Below are 25,677 nucleotides of genomic sequence, written 5' to 3' on the forward strand. Positions count from 1 at the left end.
AAAAGTGTAAATGTGATATAAGTTTTACGTTAAGCTATAAATAATGATGTTTCGGTATAAAATTTAGGGATCGAGAGACAAACCTAGCAGACGCGACTTTCTCGCTTTTTTACGTTTTGATTGACCATTCTGACTATTGAGTGGACTTCGATATTTGATTGGAGGACAAGATATCTCCAATGGCACTCCGACACTTAAACTGTAGTCGAATTTTTATTTTGATAATTTTCAGTATAAAGAATGAAGAGTAGTGTTTCTGTAGAATATGAATGTTGAATAAGTGTCATCTATTTATAATTTATCACATGGAATATAAATAATATAAAAATAACTAAATGAATAAAACTGAGCATACCTGAATATCTGATGTTGCATATTCTCCATATCTTTAATTATATATTCCCGAATTATTTTATCGTTATTTGAGCTTTATCTTTTGGTTCTTTAGATAATTACTGGCTTAATCATGATTTACCTACTCCATTCTTATTTTATTTCATGTTAACTTAGACGTTTGTTATTACTGAACAAGCAATCGTTTGGTCGCAATATCATACCGTATAATAGATAATGATGTTTTGAAAACATTTTTTTTAACATCATTTAATGTCATTGTGTGATTAATTTATGATAATATTTATAATAATTATTATTAATTAAAAAGTAATTTTGGATTAATCAGAAAATAATACATTAAGTGATTAAGTGATGTTAAAATATTCTCGATATTAACAAAATGTCATCATCCATAAATAATATATACAAGGAGACCCGTTTTTATTTGCTTTACGCGGTAGGGGTTGCGGCGGGGCGACTGCCGGCGGTATAGGAAACCGGTTCTCTTCGACGGAGAAAGGAGAGGGATAAAAGGGTAAATGTTGAGAGAGATAATTTAAATCGTTGGATTCTTTTAATTTTGATCTAACGGTTGATTTTGTTTTTCTTATTTCTATTTCTTCTTATCATTTGATTTTTGATTTTCAACATCTATTTCTCGCATTTACACCTCACTTTCCCCCTTTCTGAATCTAATTTCTTTGTCTCCTTCTCGCACGCCGCCGTAGCTCGCCGGTCGCCGGTCACCGGATTTCGTGAGTCCCTCTTTCTCTGTTAATAAATTTCTCTATTTCATTTGGCTGTGTCTCAGCAAAGTTGTCACTCACTCACTCTCGCGATGTTAAGTTCGCAACTGAAAAACTGAGAGAGAGTAAGCATCCGTGTCTTCCATGCCCTAATTTTGTGTTGTATCATACAATGATAGTGCAGATCGTGAAATTGAGAAGTTTAAAAGGTTTTAATTATGGCAACGGCGACATACCCTCCACCGCCACCTTTTTACAGGCTTTACAAAGATTACTTGCAAGACCCTAAGTCTGCTCCCGAGCCTCCGCCGCCTATTGAAGGGACTTACGTTTGTTTTGGAGGCAATTACACGGTAACCATATTATTTTAAGATGCCTTTTCAGGATATAATATTAAAATGAACTTCTGTTGTTGCAATTGCAGTGTCGTTGGTATAATAAGCACTTTCTTGGTGAAATTTTAACTATACATCGAGTTTTTAAAAATGTATTATTAGTTGAAAGCTTTTGTGGATGCTTTTTTCACTAGCATCAATTTTTGGCTTGTGAAAAGAAACCTGAAACAGCTTATGTGGGAGTCAGTTGGATTGTTTATTGAATTCTTAGAGATTGGTAAAATAGCTTAAACTTATTGATTTCAGCTGTTAAACAATTATTGTTGTGCTTGGGATCATTCGCTGAAATCTAGAAAAAAAAAGCTTTTTGTAAACAAAAAAAATCTAAGCTGGCTTTATGTATTTGAACATCTGTAGTTTATGATAATTTCCCACTCTCAAACATGTTATCTCTAAAAAAATTTTCCTATCACTTTTTTTACTCTCGTTCAGCTTCATACATATCCTCTCTCTTTTATTTTTTAATTTATATTGTAAAAGCTGATTTATTTCATGTATCGAAATAAAATTAATTATTTTGAAATAAGATTCTCGGCAAACTTATCCAAATATAAACTTATTTTGATTATGATCGGTTATGACATTGAATTATACATATAATCAATTGTTATAATAATTTAATTTTCGCAGTTTTTTCACACACACCTGGGATTGTAATTGGATCCATACTGATATGATATGTAATGATAAGTTGTTTCGTGGTAGTAAGTTTTTCTTCTTCAATTAACTTCAATGATTTAAGGACATCTATTTTAGGTGGGCACTTGAAATGGGGTTTCATGTTGTAGGTCTGATTTGCTATTTTCACAAAGTCTTTGTTTATCTGTTTGAACTTTTATGTAGGATCTCCATGTCATGATAACGTATTAAAATTATAGTTCTTTGTTTATTTTCTCGTAGACCAGTGATGTTCTACCAAGCTTGGAAGAACAAGGGGTGCGCCAGCTCTATTCTAAGGGGCCTAATGTTGGTAGGCCATTTATATCCCTATTCATGCACAACTTGATATGATAGTGATTTGCAATGACCACAAGTTGCTACAAATAGTTTTGGTTTTCTATTATGATGCTTTTCTATCTCAATATTATCCAGTTGGAAGCTATCGTTCCAAAGAGAATAGTAAATGATATGACCTCTGTTTCTTGCTCCATAAGAGCTGGTAGTATCATTATGAACTTTGCTTTAACATTTGAATGCTTCTGTGAATCCTTGCTTCGTAATGTTGATAACTCACGTTTAGGTTGTTTGTCTACACTTTGTTGCCATATGTACTATGTTGCAAAATACTCCATATAATTTTCATCATCTTTTGGAAATTTCTATGAGAAAGATGAATCACTAAGGCACAAACCTAGAATAGATACAATGTCAATTTCAACTTTACATGCACTGACTTTTTAATTAAATTGGGTATCTATTCCCTTACTCAATTACTTGGAAGGCTGGTGTATTCTTGGGCAACTGTTATGAAATTGTTCATTGTAACTTCCATAAAGTCTTACTGCTCTACAATGATGACATCCATGCCCATAAAGTGAATAATTTCAAAAAGGTTTTTTTTCATAATAAGTTGCTTTAACAATATATTTTTTTCATTGTAACTTCCATAAAGTTTTACTGCTCACGATATATTTTCTCTTTCATAATAAGCTGCTTTAACATAACCATTAAAAGATTTTTTTTTTAAATATTTTACCTTCCATCCTTTAGTAAAAGATTTCAACCCTCTATAGATTTCAAGAAGGAGCTGAGGTCACTCAATGGAGAGTTGCAACTACATGTCCTGGAGCTTGCTGATATTCTTATTGAGAGACCTTCACAGTATGCAAGGAGAGTTGAAGAAATTTCTACTGTATTCAAAAACTTACATCACCTTTTAAATTCATTGCGTCCTCATCAGGTATATTTTCTTCTATACAATTAAGTATAAGGAAATACACGTGCCTTTGACTGGCATGCTTCTGTTCTGTTTCCGTTGTCTGGGATTAATTATATTTTGTATTTAGTTGTCTGGTATTTTAATTATATTCTGTATTTACTTTATAGGCGAGAGCAACTCTGATTCACATTTTGGAACTTCAGATACAACGACGTAAACAGGCAGTGGAGGACATAAAAAGGTATAAATATATATGTGTATGTGTGTGTGCATAAGAAAGTATACCTGGACTTAATGGGTTGGATCAACTATTATTTTGGATAGATAATCTTTTAGATTAATGGATATAGATATTATCACATAATGAAAACAATCCTCAGAAGGAAGGAACAGATCCCGTTTTTTCTTTTTTTTTTTTTTTTTTTGCAGTAAGGCCTCATTCAGGATTTAGTTGTGACTTTCAAGATTTTAAACACTGCAACAACCAGTTTTTAAATGTTTAGTTTTTGTTTGAGGGTGATTTTTAGATTTGAAAATTAGTTTAAAAAACTCCCATCATATTAAAATTATTTTGTAGGTAAGCGGCCTTGAGCTTGAACCAAGGCATTACTATGTTCATATCATTGTATTAGTCCTTTTTTACACTGATTCCGTCCTTAAAAATGAAAATGGTGATACGCAATTTATTGGAACAAATGTTATCGAATCCAAATCTTCTAGGGACGAAAATGGTGTTTGATTTGTTTTTGTCATTGGCCTTTTTTCTAAGGCAATCTCTCTTTTTGCAGGAGGAGAGAAGAAGCACGACGGCTCCTTAACGAGTCCTTGGCAACACTTGATGGTCATTAGAGCGTTCTCAATCTTGTATTCACAGCAAGAATCAACTGATGAAATTAATTTTAGAATGAATTTTGACCTCTAGATTTTAGCAAATGATGAAAAGATTAAAACAAGAAATTTGATGAAAGCTGTTTTGCAGCTTGTGTAGAGATATTAGAATTAGAAGAATTGTGAGTGTTGCTACTGCCCTTATAAATATTCGGTGTATGGAAGTCTGAACTGTCAATGTAGGAAGTGGTGGGACGAATTTGCCTCTGTTGAATATTATTTAAATAATATTATAGTACCATCTTTATGGAAAGTTTCACTGAGTTTTCCTGAATTGTTCAGTGCAACTCCTCCAATTTTAACAAAAATGAACAGCAACACCATTTAACCTAGAATGGTGATTTATATGTTGGGGACAGAGAATACGTGAACCATGCCTGCCAAGGATCAGCAAACTCTTCCAAAGCAACTTAAAAATAATCAGAACAACACATTATCAGATTTCGTGCTGATTCTCTTGGGTTTTGCAGTTGGTGTTTATTTCTACAACGAATCAAAATAGCCACTTTGCATTTTCTTGTCTCGTGCTATTATGCATTGTATTTGAGATGCTCCCTTTAACTCGTACGAGTTAGGTGTGGTGCACTGTTACTCGTGCAGCTGGAGAGATGATGATGAGGACAAGGATAGAGCAGAGATTATTCAATGAAACTAAGACTAGTAAGGGGACTCTAAGAAGAATATAAGAATTGTCAAAGAATGATCACTAGGAGAATGGTGACTAAAATCTTCGAAGAAATAAGACTAGGTGTTTTCTTTCTTTGCATACAAATCCTGTCTTGCATAAGAAAATTAAACAATTTTTTAATTTTAGGAATTAAATATTCTGTATTGTTTTTAAATAAGATTAATAGTATTACAATGTTTGTTTTCAGGAAGTTAAATTTTGATTTTAATTTTTTTATTAGATATATTGTCTATTGCAAACTCATTGAAGAAAAAATATAGATGAGTTATCTTGTAATTCTTTCTACAATTTATTTTATTTTATTTGTTCTTGAGAATGCTAAGAGTTATGGAATCTACACGAGTTATACATATATCCATTTTTGTTCACAAAGTTTGATCTATAAGTTCTTTTTAACACTAATATCGTTAACAGTCGGATAAATAAATGTTTAAACTAATGAAAATCAATATTCGTTACGAAATCTTCTGAAATTTAATTTAGAACTGAAAATAGATAATACCACGAATAAATTCTTGAAAATTGAAATATTATAATTAGTTTAAGAAACAATACTCTATTGTCTTCCAATCATTTGAAGTAATTTAATTTGTTGATTATAAAACATTCTTATGTATTTCTGTTTCAAATCGCATGATTGCTGTGTAAATTTAACCACAAATTAAAATGAAAAACATTTTTTTTTTCAAATATGAGACATGAATCTGCTAGAAAAAAAATCTCGAATACACCAAAAATTATACAATTCAAAAGTCGATTTTTATGAATAAGTCATGCAGTTTCGTTTTCAGTTTCGGCAGTGTATAAATTTGAATTCTGATTGTAGCATGTATAATTAAACTTATTTTGAAAAAGGGAATTTATAAGCAGGATAAGATTAACGGATGATACTAATAGGATTTGACTGAAAACATCGATATACTGTTGGATTCTATACTGTGTTGATAAGATACTATAAAAGCAGAAAGCATGCTATCTCACAAACAGAAGCTATAAAAAAAGCAAATTACAGCAGCTTTAACCTTTTTATGAAAGAAAACAAATAACAAGAGATAATTAGTCAAGCTGAAGCAGCTATTTGCTGCCTCTATTATTACGTTTTACACATTCACTCCATTAGAAGATATCAGGTGGGAAATGCCCAGTAAAGGGGTTGCTCTGTTGAGCCTGCTTCAAATGCATTGCCAAAGCATAGTTATTCACCTGTCAACAAATCAATGGACAGAGAAATCATCAGAATGCTCAAAAGCAATTATTAATAGGAAAAAGGCTAGCGTAACACTTTAGATTTTTCATCCACCACTACCCATTAATCCAGTTTGTCTGAATTTAATAACGGACCAATTTGAATTTGTAAAGTAATTTCTTATAGTAAGATGCAATATTTAGGTATTTGCCCTCTCCCCTTTACAAGCCCAAGTTGCACTCTCACTTATAAACCTATATATAAATAGCAGATTGCTATATTAACTCCTAAACAATAAAGAGAGTCTAAAAATTAAGACCAAACTACGAGAGACGATACTGATTAAATCCTTAGCCTAGTGAACAGTTGTGACTGCAAACAATTAAGATGTAAAGTTGACTCAAACCTCGAGAGTTCTAATCTGCTCCTGATATTGAGACACCAATTGCTTTAAATGCTGCAACTCTTGGTTCTTAACCTCGTAATCAGCAGATCGTTCATGCTGGATTCTAAAAGCATTTTTGAAAGAATTTTTCTCCTTAATCAATGCTTCGATTTGCTCTTTCAGCATCAAATTTTCCTGAAAATGAGAACATTATACAACTAAGATACAAGCTGAAACAGGAAGAAACGCTACATATTTGTTCCTAAATCACCATGTCCATAAGAATATCAGAGTGCAATCTTAGAATTATAATTCTAGCTCAAAATTATTAAAAAAATTAGTCTTTTTATATGAAAACAAACCACAGAGTATTGTAGAAAATCAGCCATGATATACTTTGCATGTTTATTCAAAGAAGATCCATAGACCACATTGTCTACGCACAGTAAGTTTCGGCGTCTCTCCAGTGTTATCTTCTCATCCAAGCAAACAGAAAACCAAGCCTTTTCCTACTACGTTTGGCTACACGAACCAAATAATGTCATATTGCTCCATCATAAACAATTATATAGACAAACTGACCATTAAAACGTTCTTAATGGTTTTGCCCATAACTTTTCTTGACCTCCCTCTACCTCTATTAACAACAAGACTAACCTATATTTGATCTAAATATCCTTCCTGGAGCTTCTTCATATCTTCTCCACTTACACCCAAACCTCATTGGTGCAAAATTCTACTACCTTTTCTACTACAGGTACATACCGTCAGCTTTCTTTAATTTTGTCAAGTATGTCCATAAATCTAACACAGCACTCTCATCTATGATACGCTTGAGGTTATTTTCTTGTTGACTTGTTGCCACCACACAATTAGTTCCCCAATATTTTTATTTTCTTGTTTAACATCGTATACAAGCTAGTGAAACTAAACACCATACACAGAATCATTACACAAAAACAACAAAGTAGAAATATTACAATGAAAGAATTAGGATGAACCATCCTCAGCTTAAGTCAACAAAAGAGTTCCTCCACAAACAAACCAATCTCAAAGCACTCAATATCACCCAACTGCCACTTCAGTTCAGCAACCCCTGGGCAACAGCATACATCATACAATTGATCTGTTCCTCTAAACAGACATTCACTCAGTGACACGCAAAACATCAGAGTTTGGTCGATAACATGAATCTTGAATGGTTTTAGAATGAGTACCTTTTGAAGTGCATCAGTTGCCTCAGCCCTTGCTCTTTCACTGATTGATTTCTCTAGAACTTCTAGCATTCTAGCAGCACGGGCTCTAGCATCATCAACACTAGTAGCAACCATCATTTCCCTAACAAAAAATTCAATCCATTCTGCTCCATCTGCAGGAAGGTGGTTGTTCAAAGTGGGCTGGTCCTCAGGAACAGAAGCAATTCCATTGTCTTCCAATTTACCTGCAGAGTGTCTCAAAAAAGGTCAATTTCTCAAGTAATATTTTTACAAAAAACTTTTTCGTAATTTATTCAACCAAGGTTATCAAATTCAAGAGTTTACATAAACTCGACTCGTAAACTCAACTTGTAAACTCGTAAGAATTTACTTTAGATGAAAAAATATTATATAAATAATATCTTAATTCAAATAAATCTACAAAATTATATAACTTTAGATAAATAAAATTTATAAATATATTGTTCATAAAAATAAAAATTGTAAAATAAATATTTGAATTATTGTCATTAATTTTGATGCATTTCATTAAATATATAATAAAGAAAGAATTATAGCAGCGCCATGGAGAGACAGAGGGACGCAATAGATAGTGACAATCAGGTCATGAAACCCTAAATCCCAAACAACCTTGTTTTTCTTAATTTTTCTCTCTTTCAAGCTCGCAGAATCGCTCCAAACTCGCGATTCTACACAATTCTACCAATTTCACAGTTGATTCTACCGAATTTATGCAGAAAACGCGTTTACTTCCGAGTTAACTCAGAAACCATATCTGGGAACATACGAGTTTACAAGTTAACTTGAAAGTCTGATAACCATGTATTCAACTCATATCATTATTTTTCCATAGAAGAGCAATGCACCAGTACAATAAAAGAAAGCAATTAATTAAAAGTTTAAAATCCTATTATAGAACATGTAAAAGGAGAATTTTCTTATAAAGGTTTAGTCTACAAAGCATTCATTAGCAAACATCAACCAACCATACCTCCAACCAAATTAACACCATCCGATCCTTCCGAATTTTCATTTCCATCTGTATTTCCCAAACAAAGCTCGTTCAGCCTCTTGATGGCAGCATCAATATCATTTCCACATTCCTGAAGAGCCCTCTCAAGAACCTGAAAGGTAAAATAACAACCAATAAGGTATGTGAGGAAGAGAATCATCTATATCAATCATGCATGCAACTTTCGGAAAACACGAACCGAACACATCATAGATTCGACCGGTCAGCCAAAAGTCAAATCCCGGCTTGACAACCTACGCTCGGAGACCGACTATTTACTATGACCACTCCCCCGTCACATTAACCGTTGAGAGGCACAAAGACCTCAAATAGTCAATCTACATTGGGCCTTGAGGTCCAATTATGGCATTCTAGGGCCCAATTATGATCCTTCTAGCCCCAATTACAACATTCTAGGCCCAACTATGATACTTCTAGCCCCAATTACTACATTCTAGGCCCAACTACAATACTTCTAGCCCCAATTCCGGTATTACAGGCCAAACTGATATTCTAGACCGCCCATGGCACCTACTTGATGCACAGTTAGTATTACCTCTTCCTCTCCCTCGCACGTGACAACATTGATGACACCCCAGAAAAGGGGAAACATGGTAAATGAGTAAGGATACTCCCAAAACTCAAGAGAGAAAAATGAGGGGCATTTCCACAAAAAGAAGCAAAGTAGTTCAAATGAGGGACGTGTGGACAAATCTTTTTGTCCATAACCTCAAACCATTCAATCGGATATTGATTGACATGCTAGTTAGATACATATGACCAATGCAAGATTGTAGACCTCTTGAGTTCATACATACTGAACTTGAACTTTAGGACTACCTGCGACTTCATTCTCAAGTATGAAAACAATTCAAGGACAGAAACTCCCTCTCTCGATTTAAGCCAAATTTACACACTAATTATCTTGCAGCACAAAAGAAAAAAGCGAAAGCACAACCAAACACGGTAACTGATAACAACAATATGATAAACTACAATTCTAACCTTGCAACTAAACTATAAACTACCAAGTTTAAAAGATTAGTAAAACCGTAAAGCGTAACCGTAAGTGGATTCAAAGTCACGTAAAAGTAAAACTGAGAAAGAAAAGAATAGATACCAGGTCGTCCATGTGCGGAAAGAGCGGGCGAAGTTGGTCGATGAGAGAGAGGGGAGGGAAGCGAATCGGCGAAGAGGAACAACGGAGCCTCTTGGAGAGTGGCGGAGAAGGAGGAAGCTCTTCGAAGAAAGATCTCTTGCTTCCGCACACAGCAGCAGACATCGTTCTTCAACGCTGACACCACCAATTTCAAACAATCCTTTCACGATCTCCCTCCAATTCAATCCCAACGAACTGGGGTTAGGGTTTCTGAAGAACGAGAGTTATCGGAATCGAAGGGGTTTTCGTGAGGGTTAGGTTCTGCGCTGTTCCTGGAGGAAGAAAAGTGTGGAAACTTGAGAATTATTTATAGTGCTATGCCACAAAGGAAAACGGAACTCTCCACGTGCTTGCCAGCGCGTCGGGTACCAGCGTTTGCTTTGTCGGGAATTCTCCCTGGAAAAACCAAAACCTTTAAAATTCTAAATGTGTTCTAACTTCAAAAATATTAAGATTATATTATTTCATTAATATATATGGTTTAAATTTAAATGTATGTTATTTATTATTATATTTTTAATTATTAACCTTTTAAAATCAAGCCAAAACGGTCTTATATTTGCAAGATTGTTTCGGGCTAATTATTTAAATCATTTTTTAATTATTATCACAAATCTTGTTAGTTAGGAGCATCAATGTTGTTTTTAAAATTTGTAATATCTATCTAACAGTTCGTATTGTTGTGATTTTATGAATATTAAAGACTTACCTTACTAGCTCCAATTTCCTTTTGGGAAAAAACAATGAATTATGATAACTTCTTAAAAGTATTTTGATTTTTTTTAATATTCTATAAACATACAAAAATTAAAAAGATAAATATTAAATTTTTTAATTTAAATAAAAATAATAATATTAATATAATAAATAAAATTATTAATAATATATATATATATATATATATATATATATCTTTTTATCCAATTAAATTTGTTTTTTAATTTTATTATTCTTATTTTCTTTCTCAATCGATTCTTTCCCTTTACATCACATGTACTAACTATATCATGATAAGGAAGAAAATAAAGAATGATTTGTATCCTATCATAGATGGAGTAGTCTAGAATAGCTCTCTCGGAAGTTTTGAAAAAAAAAAATAGTCTTTACTTTGAACATAAACTCAATCCAATACCAATGTTTTTATGATGATCATTTTCATTTTTGAAATTGAATCTACAATAGGATCTGACCCTACCTTCCATCCATCTAGATTGATCATTCTAGTCATCTACCAAGTCATTGACCATCCATTGAGATTGTTCTCTTTCAAGGTCGAATTCCTCTACGCTATTTAGTATGACCGAATAGATCTATACAGCTTGAATAAAGAGTAAGGATAGTAAACAAAGTAACTTGGATCAAGGAGGACCATTAGAAAACTCATCTTGTATTCGGGACAACTTGAAATGCTTTGAGTAAATAACTTTAATCTCATACCTAAAACACTAACTATCCACCTGCATAGCTTAAATAAGAAGCCGAAAGAGTGAATAACGTAACTTGGATTAAGGAGGACTAGGGAGTTCATCCTCTTCTCATGATAGCTGGAGTGTTTTGAGTAAGAGACTTCAATTCCATATCCAAAACAAACATCATTCACCAACTACAATGAAAGTAGATGGGTTGCAGAAGCTACTCGGGAACAAAGAAAAAGATTGGTAGAACAAAGAGAATGCTATAAGACATGCTGCAACACTAGTTGATGAACCTGTCCAAGAGCTTGGTTTTGAAACATTTTGGACATATAGAAGTTTTGATGGTGAAAGAAACAACACTGGAAGAAGTTCTGTTGCACATAGTCACGGTTTAAAATTTGTTAAAATCGTTTTCCAAACTTGGTTGATTCCAAAAAGTTCTATCAAATTACACATGCAGCAAACATACCCAAGCCAATCTAAAAAAGGGCTTCGAGTCTTGACTTGAAAATTGCAACAATACCAAAAAAACACGAAGCATTCTTTCTCAGCGGATGTTCTAAATTTTTTTCGTCTAAGATGTAGTCTAAACTATCTTCAGCCACTGAAGTTCCATCAGCAGCAAGACGACTTCTGAACATGTCACTGTTCTCTATATGAGAAAATTTATCCTTAGACTCTCCCCTGAGTAGTTCTACCACATCAAGCATGGTTGGTCTCTTCTCAGGCAGATCCTGAGCACACATAAGAGCAACTAAAACGACTCTTTTAAGCTCTTCCTCCACATAGTTACCATTTAATCTTGGATCAGCAATTTCACTAAATTTCTTCTCACAGACCAATGGCAATGCCCAATCAACTATCGATCTCCTCACCGTGGAATTAAGCATTTTGGCTGGTCTTCTCCCACTAGCGAGTTCTAGAAGGAGAACACCAAAACTGTAGACATCACAACTCGCTTTTGCTTTACCTAACATGGCATATTCTGGTGCAAGATAGCCACGAGTTCCCATAACTTTTGTAGTCACATGTGTTGCCCCATCAGGGATCAACTTCGCAAACCCAAAATCAGCAACCCTGGCCTTGAAATCAGAATCCAGCAACACATTGCTTGATTTAATATCCCTGTGGATGATACGTGGTGTTGCTTGCTGGTGAAGGTACCTGGAAGTAATAAGATTTATGGATAATAAACGATAGTGGAAGAAGTTCATAAGAAAGGTGAGGTTAGTACTTACGCAATTCCTTCAGCGGAACCAATTGCAATATTCATCCGACGATTCCAATCCAGAGGGCATTTCAATGAATGATGTCCATGAAGATTAGAGTGGAGACACAGATTTTGCATATATTCATACACAATTAACCGTTCCTGTCCTTCTGCACAGTAGCCACGAAGACTGAGAAGATTCTTGTGTCGTATTCTTGCCAAGATTTCAAGTTCAACTGTAAATGTTTCAGTTACTTCGCTCCGAAAATACAATCTTTTCACCGCAATCTGAAATGGCAAGATTTTTTAAACATATTACAGTAGCTTCATTCTCAAGGGCTGGATAAAAGGTTTTAACAGAACAGAGGTTTTTGCAGCAATAAACCCTGAAACTTTAGATCATATTCTTTAGAAATCACGTCACTAGATAAATAAATAAAATTTAAAGCATACGCATACTTGCGATCCATCCGATAGTTGGCCCCAGTACACACTGCCAAAGCCTCCTTCTCCTCGCATGTTATCACGTTTGAAATTATTAGTAGCAGACTTTAATTCCTCCAAAGAAAACACCCTCCATGCGGGTTGTTCTTTCCCTCTCCTTGCGCTGCATGAATAAGATTCCTATATCAAACATCTATTGAGTAAAAAATAAAAGGCGTAATTGAGACCAAATTTCGAAGGTAAAATATGTAGTTTAAGAACTGTGCTGAGTATAGGATCAATGAAACGTACACCTTGTTATGCTCAGAGCAGTAATCATGCTTAAATGCTCAAATCTTCTCTATTAAGTTTTCCTCTACAGTTGTACCTGACAAACTCAACTAACCCTTAATTGATCCTTCTTACTCGAGAAGAGACGAGATCACACAATTAAAAATATCTACCATTCATTATTTTCATCAAAATTAAACACACGAACTGAATCATACCATATAAACAAACATCTACTTTTATCCAACAACAAAAAACAACAGAGCAAGGAATCGTCATACCCGTTCAAAACTTTTTCGCAGCAAAATTAAAAGGCCATAACTTTCACCAATGAGCCCCACCCACCTTCTCCCTTCTGTGCTTTGAAAAGAAAAGAAAAGAAAATGCGAACACAATAAAAACTTGAAACCGACTGACCAACCCAAACAGCTGTTGATGTTGTTTCTGTTGTTCCTTTAACCTCAGACTTTTTTCTTAGGATGAATATTCAGTTCTCAGCGTGAAAGCGGATAAATGAACATGTGATGAATGGAAATAAAGACAAGAAAATAGGAGGAGGAGAAGGAGGATGCAATGCAAAAGGTGATGATAAGAGAAAACTAAAAAAAAAAAGTGGTAACAGCGAAGAAGAGAGCTTCAGTTTAATGGAAGCTAAGGCTCGTTACTCCTATCAGTCATTGTCACACTGAACTCCCACGGTTGCAAAAGTTATTATTTTTTAATTATTAAACAAAACAAAACATATGTGGGGCCAGTTTCCTTTTAAAATTTTAACCTGCTTTGTGGGGAATATTATTCAGAAATTAATGACATAAAAAACCCAAATAATTAAGATCTTAGAGAAGAAAAAAATAAAAGAAATAAAAAAAGGTATGTTGTTTAAATAGTTAAAATTAACTATATAAAAAAGAGATAAAAAAATAATATATATTTATATAATTTGAATATGTAAAAGAGAAAATAAAAATGGTATAAAAATATTTTATAATAATTAAAAGTTCATTTTAGCATAAATGCATTCAATTTTGATTTTATTATAATAATTTCGGAGTTCGGAACGTTAGTTCTTTTGTTTAGTTTACGAAGATCTAGAAAATGGTTAAATATAAAAAGAGATTATATAAAAAGAGATTTTATAAAACGATTAAAATTGAAGTTATGTTTAAATAGAATTTTGTTAGAAATAAGTTCATTTTATAAAAATGTTTCTCTAAAACCTTTTTTTATAACCTCTTGTTCCTTCTCTTTAAAATTTGAACTCCACTTTTTTTCTCTTTCTAGATTTAAGTATGTTTTTATGATCCTAGCAACAAGAGCAATAATTCTAACCTATTAATTTCTCAAATAAAATAATTTTAATTTATGTTATGTTATTGAGTCAAAGTTTGATCTAAATGAATGTGAATCTTCTTCGATTTGTATGTAACTCTATGACGTTCTACAGTAATTCTAATTTTGTTGTGATTATAAGAATGTGCATAGATTATTAATTTCAGCTTTTCTTTATGTTTTTAGAGTATCCCGTGAGAGGTAGAACTTATGAACAATTGTAAGTTAAGAAGCTCTAAAAAAAGGTAAGGAAAAAAGCAATAATTTCAATCTTTGATTTGATATATTGATATATGAATGGGATTGCTTTTGAATGATAAGTGCATTTTGAATGTATAATTTTGATTGAACTATAAATATTTGAATTTGAATGTGAGTTACCATTGGTCCATATGATAGAATTTGATTTTTGTTAAAATGGGGATTTGTGAATTGTGAACTTGGAATTATTTTCTTTCTTCGAAAACGTTAATAAATTATTGTCGTCACATTACACGCTTATGTAATTTTTTTAAAACATACACTTAGTTTTGTTCAAGAACTTTGTTTTGGCTTGCCAACAATCTTTCTAATTAGAACCTAATGCATCCCAATATATTGCTATTAACCGTGCATCTCTGTTTCTAGATTTGATTTCGACTTTGCAGATTCCTTTATCTTACTTGACTAATTTGCTAAAAAAGAATACAGCATTTATATCCTATTACTCAATATCCGTGAAGAACACTAAAATTGTTTATTATGGGTAGAGTGGGGGTAGTTAGTTAAAGACAACTAAAAGTTAATAAGAAGACTTTGACTTATTTTCTCAATATATCTAAATTTTTTACATTCATTTCATAATATTTTTATTTTTTTTTCATTTCTTTTTAAAAATTATAAAACTTTTTTATTTTTTAGACTATTTTATCCTTATATTCTGTGTCAAATAAATGTAAAAGTATGTCATGATATTATTACTCTATTTTCCTCAAGCTTTTTAAATAAATAGTTTATATACAAGCAGGCCAATAATTAATTAAAAATAGCTTATATTACTTATTCTCTAAGTTTTGTGAAATTACACACAAATGCTCAGTTGCTTCATCAGTTTTGTCCGATCTTCCTTTTTGTCTTTCTAATAAAAATTTTATCAAAGAATACCTTTTGTATGAATATTTTCTCACAAATTTCGCAGTAAAAAAATGTTTTATTTTATTTTATTATTATTTTAGGCATAAATTGATTAGTAAATATTTTGTTATAGAATCTGTAAATCATGAATTAAATTGTGTTAATTAAAATATTTGGTAAGGAAGTGAGGAGAGAGAATACATACTCCGGGAAGCCTTGGTAGGCAGTGCCGCCGGGCGACTCTTTAGTTTCATTTTGATCTTCTTCAAAACCGACGTGGCTGATAATGGCAAGATCTACTACCTCAGCGAAACCGTAGAGAGGAGGGGGATTTGGCGCAAAGCTCATCATTGCATTCTCCACCGTCCGACCAAAACTATCAACACTGACCGGTGTTTCCAAATTTGACGCAGTGATACTCTTGATGTCATTCTCCACTGCGCGATCGAATCCGTTGACGGAGGATACTTCCGAATTTGGCGCAGTTCCACTCCTTATGGCACTGTCCACTTCTGAACCAAATCCAACGACGCTGTGTTTTCTTTTTCTCGAAATTGAACCGCTGCTACTTTCAATAGCCGCGTTGATTCTTCCATCCATTTACCAAGTGAAAAAATGTAATGTGTGTGCTTTTAGAGCGCAAACACACACACACGTATATATAGAGAGAGAAAGAGATGAATTGAGAAGTTGCGAGGTGATTCAAATGTTGGTTAAACCCTAAACAGAAAGAGAGAGCGAGAGAAAGATGAATTGAGAAGCAATTGGTTTGGAAATGACGAAGAACCCGCGGGTAGGGGCATTTAAACTTTGATACAAGGTGGTTCGAAATAAATGTAAAAATATTTTTCTTTACTTTTTACTCTAATATTTTAAAAAAAAAACTATGAAATTTTTATGGATTACAATATAGAAAAGCAAATGGATTTGTTGATATAAGTAGTCAAATCAATTCCTTTAAGCTATTCTTCAACTCTATAGTCTCATACTTATACAATTTCTAAATCTCTCGTTTCGATGTATGTTCGATTCTTTCATGTGTCCCTTCCACTGGAAACCTATCAAGAATCGCTCCTTCTCCATGCCTTTTGTACCGGCAATCACTCTCCACTCTCTTAAGTGTCCGGATGTCACAATTATCTTTTGTGTCAAAAAAGAATCATGATTTATTATTATTTTTTTTTTTAAATTTCAAAATTTATTTAGTTCATAAAAAAACTTATTTTATTGATGAATTTCAAACAATTGACAATTTCTAACAGGGCATAGCATACAAAAATATAGAAAGCAATATTGCAGAGGGAAACAAAACACTACACAAACTGAAACCCCCCCAGCACTCATACAACCACACTCATGCAGCAAACATAAAACTGAAGCTGATCATAGTTCAGCATTTTCTCTCAATGGACGTTCTAATTCTTTTTCTTCTGAGATACAGTCTAATCTGTCATCAGTCAATGATGTTCCATTATTGATTTCTGCAGCTAGAGGGTTTCTGAACATGTCACTGTTCTCTATATGAGAAAATCTATCCCTAGACTCTCCCTTGAGTAGCTCTACCACATCAAGCATGGTTGGTCTCTTCTCAGGCAGATCCTGAACACACATAAGACCAACTAAAACAACTCTTTTAAGCTCTTCCTCCACATAGTTACCATTTAGTCTTGGATCAGCAATTTCACTAAATTTCTTCTCACAAACCAATGGCAATGCCCAATCAACTATCGATCGCCTCACCGTGGAACTGAGCTTTTCTGTTGGTCTTCTGCCACTAGCGAGTTCTAGAAGAAGAACACCAAAACTGTAAACATCACAGCTCTCATTTGCTTTACCCAACATAGCATATTCTGGTGCAAGGTAGCCAATAGTTCCCTTAACTCTTGTACTCACGTGAGTGGCCCAATCAGGGATCAACTTGGCAAACCCAAAATCAGCAACCCTGGCCTTGAAATCAGAATCCAGCAACACATTGCTTGATTTAATATCCCTGTGGATGATACGTGGTCTTGCTTGGTGGTGAAGGTACCTGAAAGTAATGAGATTCATGGATAAGAAACTATAGCAGAAGAAGTTCATAAGAAAAGTCAGGTCAGTGGTACTCACACAATTCCTTCAGCAGAACCAATTGCGATGTTCATCCGAAGATTCCAATCCAGAGAGCATTCGAATGAATGATGTCCGTGAAGATGAGAGTGGAGACTCAGATTTTGCATATATTCATACACAATTAACCGTTCTTGTCCTTCTTCACAGTAGCCACGAAGACTGAGAAGATTCTTGTGTCGTATTCTTGCTAAGATTTCAAGCTCAACTGTGAATTCTGTCTCAGCCCTGTTGCTCCAAACTTTCAATCTTTTCACCGCAATCTGAAATTCAAGATTTTTTATACAATAAAGTGATTATAAGTGCAAGGTATTTGCTTGTCATCAGCATATCACATAGATTCAATTATCAAGGTTTTTGAACAGAGGATTTTTATAGCATTATCTGATCAGTGACAGTAAAACAATAAGCAAGTAAATAAAATTTAAAGCATAGTCTTACTTGTGATCCATCCCAAAGTTGGCCCCAGTACACACTGCCAAAGCTTCCTTCTCCAAGCTTGTTGTCATAGTTGAAATTATTCGTAGCAGAGTGTAATTCCTTCAAAGAAAACACCCGCCATGTGGGTTGTTCTTTCCCTCTCCGTGAGCTGCATGAATAAGACTCTTATATCAAACATCTATTGGGCAAAAAACAAAATAAAAAGGCATAATTTAGACCAAATTTTGAAGATAAAAGATGCACTTTTACGATCAATGAAACATACACCTTGATATGCTCATAGCAGTTAATCATGCTTAAATGCTCAAATCTTCTCTCTTAGTTTTGCCTCTGGAGTTGTTCCTAACAAGCTTAACTAACCCTTAATCGATTCTTCTTACTCAAGAAGAGTCAAGATTGCACAATTAAAAATATCTAACGTTTTCGAAATAAAAAACAAAAGAGAATCATACCATCCAAACAAACATCTAATTTCATAACCAAAAAAAAAAACAGAGCAAGAAAAACAGTTGAACAAGATTAATGAATTACTGTCGTACCGGTTCGAAACTTTTCCACAGCAAAACCATGAAGCCATAATTTTCACCAACGAGCCCGACCCACCTTCTACCTTCTTCGTGCTTTGCACAACAAAAACAGAAAATGCGAGCAAAATCAAAACTTGAAACCGACCCACCTTCTCCCTTCTCTGTGTTTTGCGAGAGAAACCCAGAAAACGCGAACAAAATCAGAACTTGAAACCGACCCACCAACCAAAACAGATGATGATGTCGTTGTTGTTGTTCCTTTAACCTCGGACTTGTTTCTTAGGATGGATTTTCGGTTCTCGGCGTGAATGCAGATAAACGAACATGTGTTGCATGGAAAGAAAGAGAAGAAGAGAGGAGGAAGATGATGATGAAATGTGAAAGGTGATGTTAAGAGAAACCCAAAAGAAAGTGCCAACATAGAAGAAAAAAAGCTTCTGTTTAATGGAAGTTATGGCTCGTTACTCCTCTGGGTCCTTGTCACACTGAACTCCAGCTGTTGAAAATGTTAATGTTTTTTAATTATTAAAGAAAACAAAAATATGTGTGGGCCCATGTCCTTTTAAAATTTTAATTGTGATTTGGGAGAATTTAATTTAGACATGAATTTGAATCTTAGGATAAAAAACCGAAATAAGGAAGGTATGTTGCTTAAATAGATAAAATTAATTATTTGACAAAAAATTAGACAAAAAATTAATTACATTCAATAATTTCTTTTAATATATAAAAGAAAAAATAAAAATGGTATAAAAAGATTTTTCAATAACTAAAAGTTTCGTTTTAACATAAATAATTTCATTTTCATTTTATTATAATAATTTCGGAGCTGAGAATGTTAGTTCTCTTATCTAGTTTTTTTTTTGTCAGATATTTATCTAGTTTTTGTTTGAAAATTAACATTTTCATAAAATTATATTTTTTGAAAAAAAGAAGAAGCTAATTTTCTCTCGAAATTATTTTCGTGAAAGAATTTAACTTTTCTATGTTGTTGTTTTCAACAAAGATAAACATGTCATGTTTTATTTAATGTATTAAATGATCTTTTTTTATCAAATATGGTACTATTGAATATTTAGTCAAACTCATCTCACTATTTTTTTTTTAATTCCTTCGCTTGTGGATTTGAAATTATTTAATATTCTTTATTAATTTCGTCTCTCTTTTAATTATTTATTTTAATTATTTTTGCATAATTCTCGGTCGAACTCAGTCGGTTAAGTAAAGATGTAAGTTGCTATGATTTTTCTAATGCACTGTCATTTGCTCACATTGGTTGATGAAACATTTTCTTACTGTGTTATAATATAAAATAGTTATTTAAAAACTAATATAAAAATATAATAGTGGTAAAATTATATAATAAATACCCATAATAAAAAAAAATATGACTTTATAGTAGACAAATTTCTCATAACATTGTATTTTTTATATACTCCAAATTTACCTTATTTATAATTGATTATGAACTTTCAACATATCTTTTTATTATTTATAATTTTGGCATCAAACATAAAATATAATATAAAGAAAGAATATGATTTCCTCATACATCTTTTGAAAATCAAACTCTTTGATGTTTTGAAGAATACATTCTATTCTTTCCACCGAAAACATTATGGAATAAATCATTCTTATCACATTACAAAGTTGATGTGATTTTTTTTTTAAACATATACTTAGTTTTGTTCAAGAATTTTGTTTTGTTTTCCAAAAATCTTTCTGACTAGAACCTAATGCAATCCAATATAATAGTATCCATGTATATATATATATATATATATATATATATATATATATATATATATATATATATATATATATATATATATTATTTTATTTTTTCTGAATACGAAATCGATGCATAATCCTTTATCTTACTTAACAAATTTGCCAAAAAAATAAAAAATAAATTATAGCATTTATATCTTATTACTCAATATAGGTGAAGAACCCTTAAATTGTTTGTTACTATTGGTGGAAAAGGGTTAGTTAGTTCAAGACAAATAGAAGTTAATAAGAGTTTGACTTGATTTTATGAGATTTATTTTTATGTATAGTAATTGTCTTAAAATCAAATGAATACTGATTTTTAATTCATTGCCAAACTCAGTTTTTTTATAATTATTTATACAATTAAAATTTTTTAATTCTTGGAAAAATATTTATAATTTTTTTCTAGATTTATTTTAAAATGATTTTCATTAACAAGTAGTATTAATATATATGAGGATTCTCTGAGGTGGGACCAACTGGTTGGTTTGTCTGGTGCATCTTTCACTTGAATAACCCACACGTTTATGTCTTATGCACCTTCTCAAATCATGTTAGAATCAATACTCATACGAAAAATAAAATAAAAAATGATAAAAAGTAGTCGTCATAAAAATAAGAAATTGCACTTCATATGCAACAAAAAAAAAAATATATATTTGTATATCAAATAAAATTGGAAGTAAAACTGTTTAACTTTCTTCGTTTTATCTTGAGTTTGATGATGTTGGTTAAAATCCTCCCAAAAAATCTATATCTATATATATAAAGAAAATATATATTATTTCATAATTATTATGTAACCATTTTTTTTATATATTTTATGGTTTATATTAATATAAATTATTTTATCCTTTAAATTTTGTGTTTAATTTTTTAAGAATATATTTGTTTATAAATCTAATAACATTTTTATTTTGATAATAATTATAATAATTAATTTTATTTTTTTTATAATCATAGCATAAAAATTGCCACACGCGTGAAATAGTAAAGTACATGTGTTTCCACTAATTGTGTTTTAGCATTTTAGGATTATTTTTGTATAACAGGAAATAGTTACAGAAATTTACAATATTAGACTGGGTTGTTGGGCCTTCACTAGGTGCTTGGCAGTTATTGGGCTTCGGCCCCTTTTCTTAAATCTAACAAAACTTAGTATAAGCAAAATATAGGAAAAAAATATGTCACTCTCGATTTTTTTTTATGAATTATCCAATATTAGTTTATATAAACTGTGTATGGAATACTATGTTATCCGAAGTAGCCTCTGGATGTTGTATTGTAATTGGGTCAACACTAACATTGGTAGTAGCATTATTGGGCCAATAGATTGATCATGTAAGTAGATAACAATTTAGTAACATATTGGTAGTTAACGAAAGCAGCTTTATTGGTGATGGATCCAACTTAAAGATAAGTTCATTTAATATATATATATATATATATATATATATATATATATATATATATATATATATATATATATATATATATATATTTATCGGACTAACGTTAATCTCATGTCCATAAAATAGCTATAAATATAGAAGTAAGTGGCCAAGATAAGTAAGTTTAATTGAGTTATTGATACTTAATTGTGAATTAAGTTCGTTGAGTAAAATTTGACTTGAGCGTCAGAGTGTTTAACAAGTGTTTACTGCTCGGTTTGGACTTGAAGAGGTGAAAGCAAGCAATTCAACGGGAAGAAATGAGAGAAGTCAGCAACATAAATGTGTGTTTCTCGATCCCACTCATTTATATACTGAAACAAACTATATAAGAAAAGTGTGAGTGTGGAAGTTAAGATTAATGGTCAAGTATTGTATACCTTGTAAAAGAGTTTAAATGTTCATCTAAAAATTACTCTTTGTTGTTTTTATCATATGTCCATTGCACTTTGAGGTTACTTGTAGATGTAAAAGTCAATCAAGATTTAATAACTTAAACATTAATGATGTATTAAATGCAAAATCTCTTGCTTCATTACTTTATACTTATATTTATAGATTCTAGCGTGAGTCCTTGATTAGTAACCACCTAATTACTTTCTAATTTGAAAGTAATTATATTTTATCTTAAATTGCCCACTATAAAGGATAATCCTCAATTGTATGACTATTTGGTCTAATTTTATTACTACTCAATCATGAGTAATTTAATTCGTTTCGTTTAAATAACGATTGATCGTTTAGTCTATGTCTTACTAAACAGTCATAAGAAGTATGACCAAAAGAATAGTACTGTCTTTAAATGTACCATACTATCTTAATATTAAATATGACATTTCATTGCAAAACAAGTAACTTTTATACAAAAACCAAAACACAAAAACTAAGACTCTTTGAGAAACAATTAATTATGAATTGAAGACTTACAAATACCAAAATTAATCAATAGAAGACACGTGATTTTATAAAAGTCATACTAAACTTGCAATAACATTTTATATATCATAATTATAAATATAATTTTATTTATTAATTTAACAACGATTTAATAACTGATTGAACCAATAAACCTTGATCACATATTTATAGGTTCCAATGATAAGGTGTAGGGTCGAGTCACTTTCAATGCCTGCACAATTTCTTCTGGAATGTCATCGCTCTTTTGGGTCTTTGCTTTTCTCCACCGTCCGGAGATATATCTGTCAAAAGTTCTTCGATGCTTAGGTTAGTATGAGTAAGTATTAAATGCACAGTAAATACGATCACCTACTTCTTATATTTGACCTATATTTATAGTTTTTAACATGCACTTGAAATTAGTAAAACTTTAATGCAGACTCGATCTCAATCCAACATCTCTAATAATCATTTAGCTTAATCTTTACATAAAAACCTATTTATCGACCTGCAGGTGATATAGTACTCTTAGTTAGTTGTGTGACAATGAAACTGCGAAACTGAACTCATTATGTAAATCGTAGTATTGAAATCAAACGAAGAGAAACAAAGTAAGACTGTGTTCACTTGAGGTTAATTTCCTGTACACGAGTATCACGAAACGATGAATTACGTTAATTACCGTGTTCACTTCGAGTGATTTGGAAGCAACGATTTGAATTGCAGTTACAATGTTCAATCACTCGCATGTATGAAGAGATTTGGAGGGGATTAACGCATGCGCCTATTCGTAAAAGTAATTCCCAGCTTTATATAAAAGATGACTGCACCATTGACAACACACCGAGACGGCCATCAAGCTTCTTGTTGTTAGAATAGTTTGTTTGTGGAATCTTTGCAAGCTTGACGGTGTATGAAGAAGCTCACATTGGTGGTAGATGAAGAAAGGAGGTGATTGATAATATGAAAACAGTGTTTGAGGTGGAGAAGAGGATGAAGGAGGTTACACCGTATTAGAGGAAGAAGAAGGAATGTTGTATTCGGCTACAGCAGTACGGGTAACTGGTTACAGCGCCTAGAAGAAAAACAAGAAGAGGTGTATTCGGTTACACCATCCTCGTATCCGGTTACAGCGAATGAAAAACAAGCATTGACGACGGTGGAGTTGCATCGCTAGACGAAGGTGGACGATACAGCCTTCGAAGGCGTCAACTGGAAGCCTGAAGGTGGACGATACAGCGAGCATGAGATGTCCGTGGTGGTGGTGGACGATGCAGCGAGGACGAAGGTTTTGGTGGACGATGGAGGCTCCTCTAGGTGGATGATGTAGAGAGGTAAGGTGAGAATGTCAGTATCAGTGGTGAAGCGGTGATGAAGGAAATGAGACGGAGCGTGACATACATGCCTCGACTAGGGGACGGGGCGCCGCGAGGGGTGACGCTGATACCGGAGGACGAAATTGGGCCTCTGGTGACGAACGTGGAGGAGCAGGTGATGGAGGCCATGCATGTCCCTCTTTACTTTATAGGAAAATGAGGCGTGTGACAGAGGAGGTTCTGGATTCGATTCGGAAGAACAAGATTTGCTTGAAGGTAAGGACTCCGAGTAAGGGAGTAAAAAACAAAAAACATGTTTATAATCATTAATAATATTAATGATAATAATTAATAATATTAATAACTAATAATAATAATTAATAATATTAATGATAATAATAATGATAATAATTAATAATAGTAATAATACAATGCCAATCCTCACCCTGAATCGAAAGACAGAATACAAGGTCAGAGACACACGCACGTGACCTTCACAATTTTCTGTCTTCACATTTGGACTTGTTGCCTTCATCTTATAAAAACAATTAATACAAATTGAGTTAGTTACAGTAGTTGACATCTGACACCTATCTCTCTTTTGGTGCATATATCATGCATTCAATGCATTTTCTTCATAAATATTTTTATTAAAAAATACTAAAAAATATATGTACGAATTTTTGTAATATATAAGTAAGATAACGATACTTTTCCCAATATTTTAACACGGTACATGTGTATGTAATTAGTTCAAAATGATTTTACAATCAATAATAATAATTATAAATATCATTATGGACGAATCATATTAAAATATTATTAAAAAAATATTGTTAAAGTATCATTATCTATATAAATAAGATGTAAACTTCATTTTATAAACTGATTTTATAAGATTGAGTTAGACTTAAAATCTATATTTCTTAACTGTTTAATGAAAGTGTTTAAATTATATAAACTACCAACACTTATATCATAACATTAAAAGATTAAATTACTAAGAATAATAATACTTTGACAATATTTTTTGATAAAATTTTAAAATTATTTATGTATCATTTTATAATTTGTTCATAATAATGTTTACAATTATTATTATTAATTATAAAATAATTTTAGACTAATAAAAAATAACAATTAAATAATATTAAAATGTTGTAAAAGAATATTATAAAAAAATCTTTATCCGATTATTAAATGCAACATGAATGCTTTGTGACCACAGAAACCCAAAAGGCATAATAAAAAGTCACATGCAACACCAATCACAACACAAGTCAGAATTTTTTTTAAGAGAATGATATTTCAATCACTTTTTTTTAATAACTTTTTGACAATGGAACACATATTATAATTTGGCTTAATACCTCTCTTAGTCCTCATATTTGTGTAAAAATCTCAGTTTGGTCCTCATGTTTTGAACTGTCTCAATTGGGTCATAATTTTTGTAAAAATGCACACATTTTACCTCAACCGTTAACTGATCTCAAA

The 25,677-nt window shown here is 32.2% G+C and overlaps 4 protein-coding genes across 11 annotated transcripts; 1 reads left to right on the forward strand and 3 right to left on the reverse strand.

Moving 5' to 3' along the window:
- The first annotated feature begins 783 nt into the window (after positions 1-783).
- On the forward strand, positions 784-4,503 carry LOC106773691 (mediator of RNA polymerase II transcription subunit 7a). Of its 4 annotated transcripts, none has more exons than XM_022786304.1 (7): positions 784-871; positions 1,065-1,091; positions 1,267-1,435; positions 2,378-2,447; positions 3,211-3,377; positions 3,524-3,597; positions 4,145-4,503. In XM_022786304.1, the coding sequence occupies exons 3-7, from the start codon at positions 1,301-1,303 to the stop codon at positions 4,203-4,205; spliced, it is 507 nt and encodes a 168-aa protein (XP_022642025.1). In that variant the 5' UTR covers positions 784-871; positions 1,065-1,091; positions 1,267-1,300; the 3' UTR covers positions 4,206-4,503. The 4 variants fall into 4 exon arrangements, with proteins under 4 accessions (XP_022642025.1, XP_022642026.1, XP_014515913.1 ...); XM_022786305.1 differs by having other exon boundaries at positions 818-871; positions 1,262-1,435; XM_014660427.2 differs by lacking the exon at positions 784-871 and having other exon boundaries at positions 943-1,091.
- A 1,306-nt stretch (positions 4,504-5,809) lies between these two features.
- Positions 5,810-10,208, reverse strand: LOC106772902. Its single transcript, XM_014659530.2, has 5 exons — positions 9,853-10,208; positions 8,712-8,844; positions 7,721-7,944; positions 6,525-6,698; positions 5,810-6,135 (listed from the first exon to the last, which is right to left on the reverse strand). Exons 1-5 carry the CDS (start codon positions 10,012-10,014, stop codon positions 6,049-6,051), a joined length of 780 nt encoding a protein of 259 aa, XP_014515016.1. The 5' UTR covers positions 10,015-10,208; the 3' UTR covers positions 5,810-6,048.
- A 918-nt stretch (positions 10,209-11,126) lies between these two features.
- Positions 11,127-16,425, reverse strand: LOC106773057 (PTI1-like tyrosine-protein kinase At3g15890). 4 transcript variants are annotated; one of them, XM_022786456.1, is made up of 5 exons: positions 15,878-15,915; positions 13,254-13,327; positions 12,976-13,123; positions 12,545-12,804; positions 11,127-12,470 (listed from the first exon to the last, which is right to left on the reverse strand). In XM_022786456.1, the coding sequence occupies exons 2-5, from the start codon at positions 13,277-13,279 to the stop codon at positions 11,786-11,788; spliced, it is 1,119 nt and encodes a 372-aa protein (XP_022642177.1). In that variant the 5' UTR covers positions 13,280-13,327; positions 15,878-15,915; the 3' UTR covers positions 11,127-11,785. The 4 variants fall into 4 exon arrangements, with proteins under 4 accessions (XP_022642177.1, XP_022642176.1, XP_022642175.1 ...); XM_022786455.1 differs by lacking the exon at positions 15,878-15,915 and adding an exon at positions 13,512-13,919; XM_022786454.1 differs by lacking the exon at positions 13,254-13,327 and having other exon boundaries at positions 15,878-16,425.
- Positions 16,426-16,917: 492 nt separating this feature from the next.
- On the reverse strand, positions 16,918-19,220 carry LOC106773753 (PTI1-like tyrosine-protein kinase At3g15890). Of its 2 annotated transcripts, none has more exons than XM_014660499.2 (4): positions 18,759-19,220; positions 18,220-18,367; positions 17,779-18,041; positions 16,918-17,701 (listed from the first exon to the last, which is right to left on the reverse strand). In XM_014660499.2, exons 1-4 carry the CDS (start codon positions 18,794-18,796, stop codon positions 17,056-17,058), a joined length of 1,095 nt encoding a protein of 364 aa, XP_014515985.1. In that variant the 5' UTR covers positions 18,797-19,220; the 3' UTR covers positions 16,918-17,055. The 2 variants fall into 2 exon arrangements, with proteins under 2 accessions (XP_014515985.1, XP_022642180.1); XM_022786459.1 differs by lacking the exon at positions 18,759-19,220 and adding an exon at positions 18,487-18,689.
- Positions 19,221-25,677: the final 6,457 nt, after the last annotated feature.

Source organism: Vigna radiata, chromosome 9, assembly GCF_000741045.1.
Source record: "Vigna radiata var. radiata cultivar VC1973A chromosome 9, Vradiata_ver6, whole genome shotgun sequence".
Lineage (NCBI taxonomy): Eukaryota > Viridiplantae > Streptophyta > Magnoliopsida > Fabales > Fabaceae > Vigna > Vigna radiata.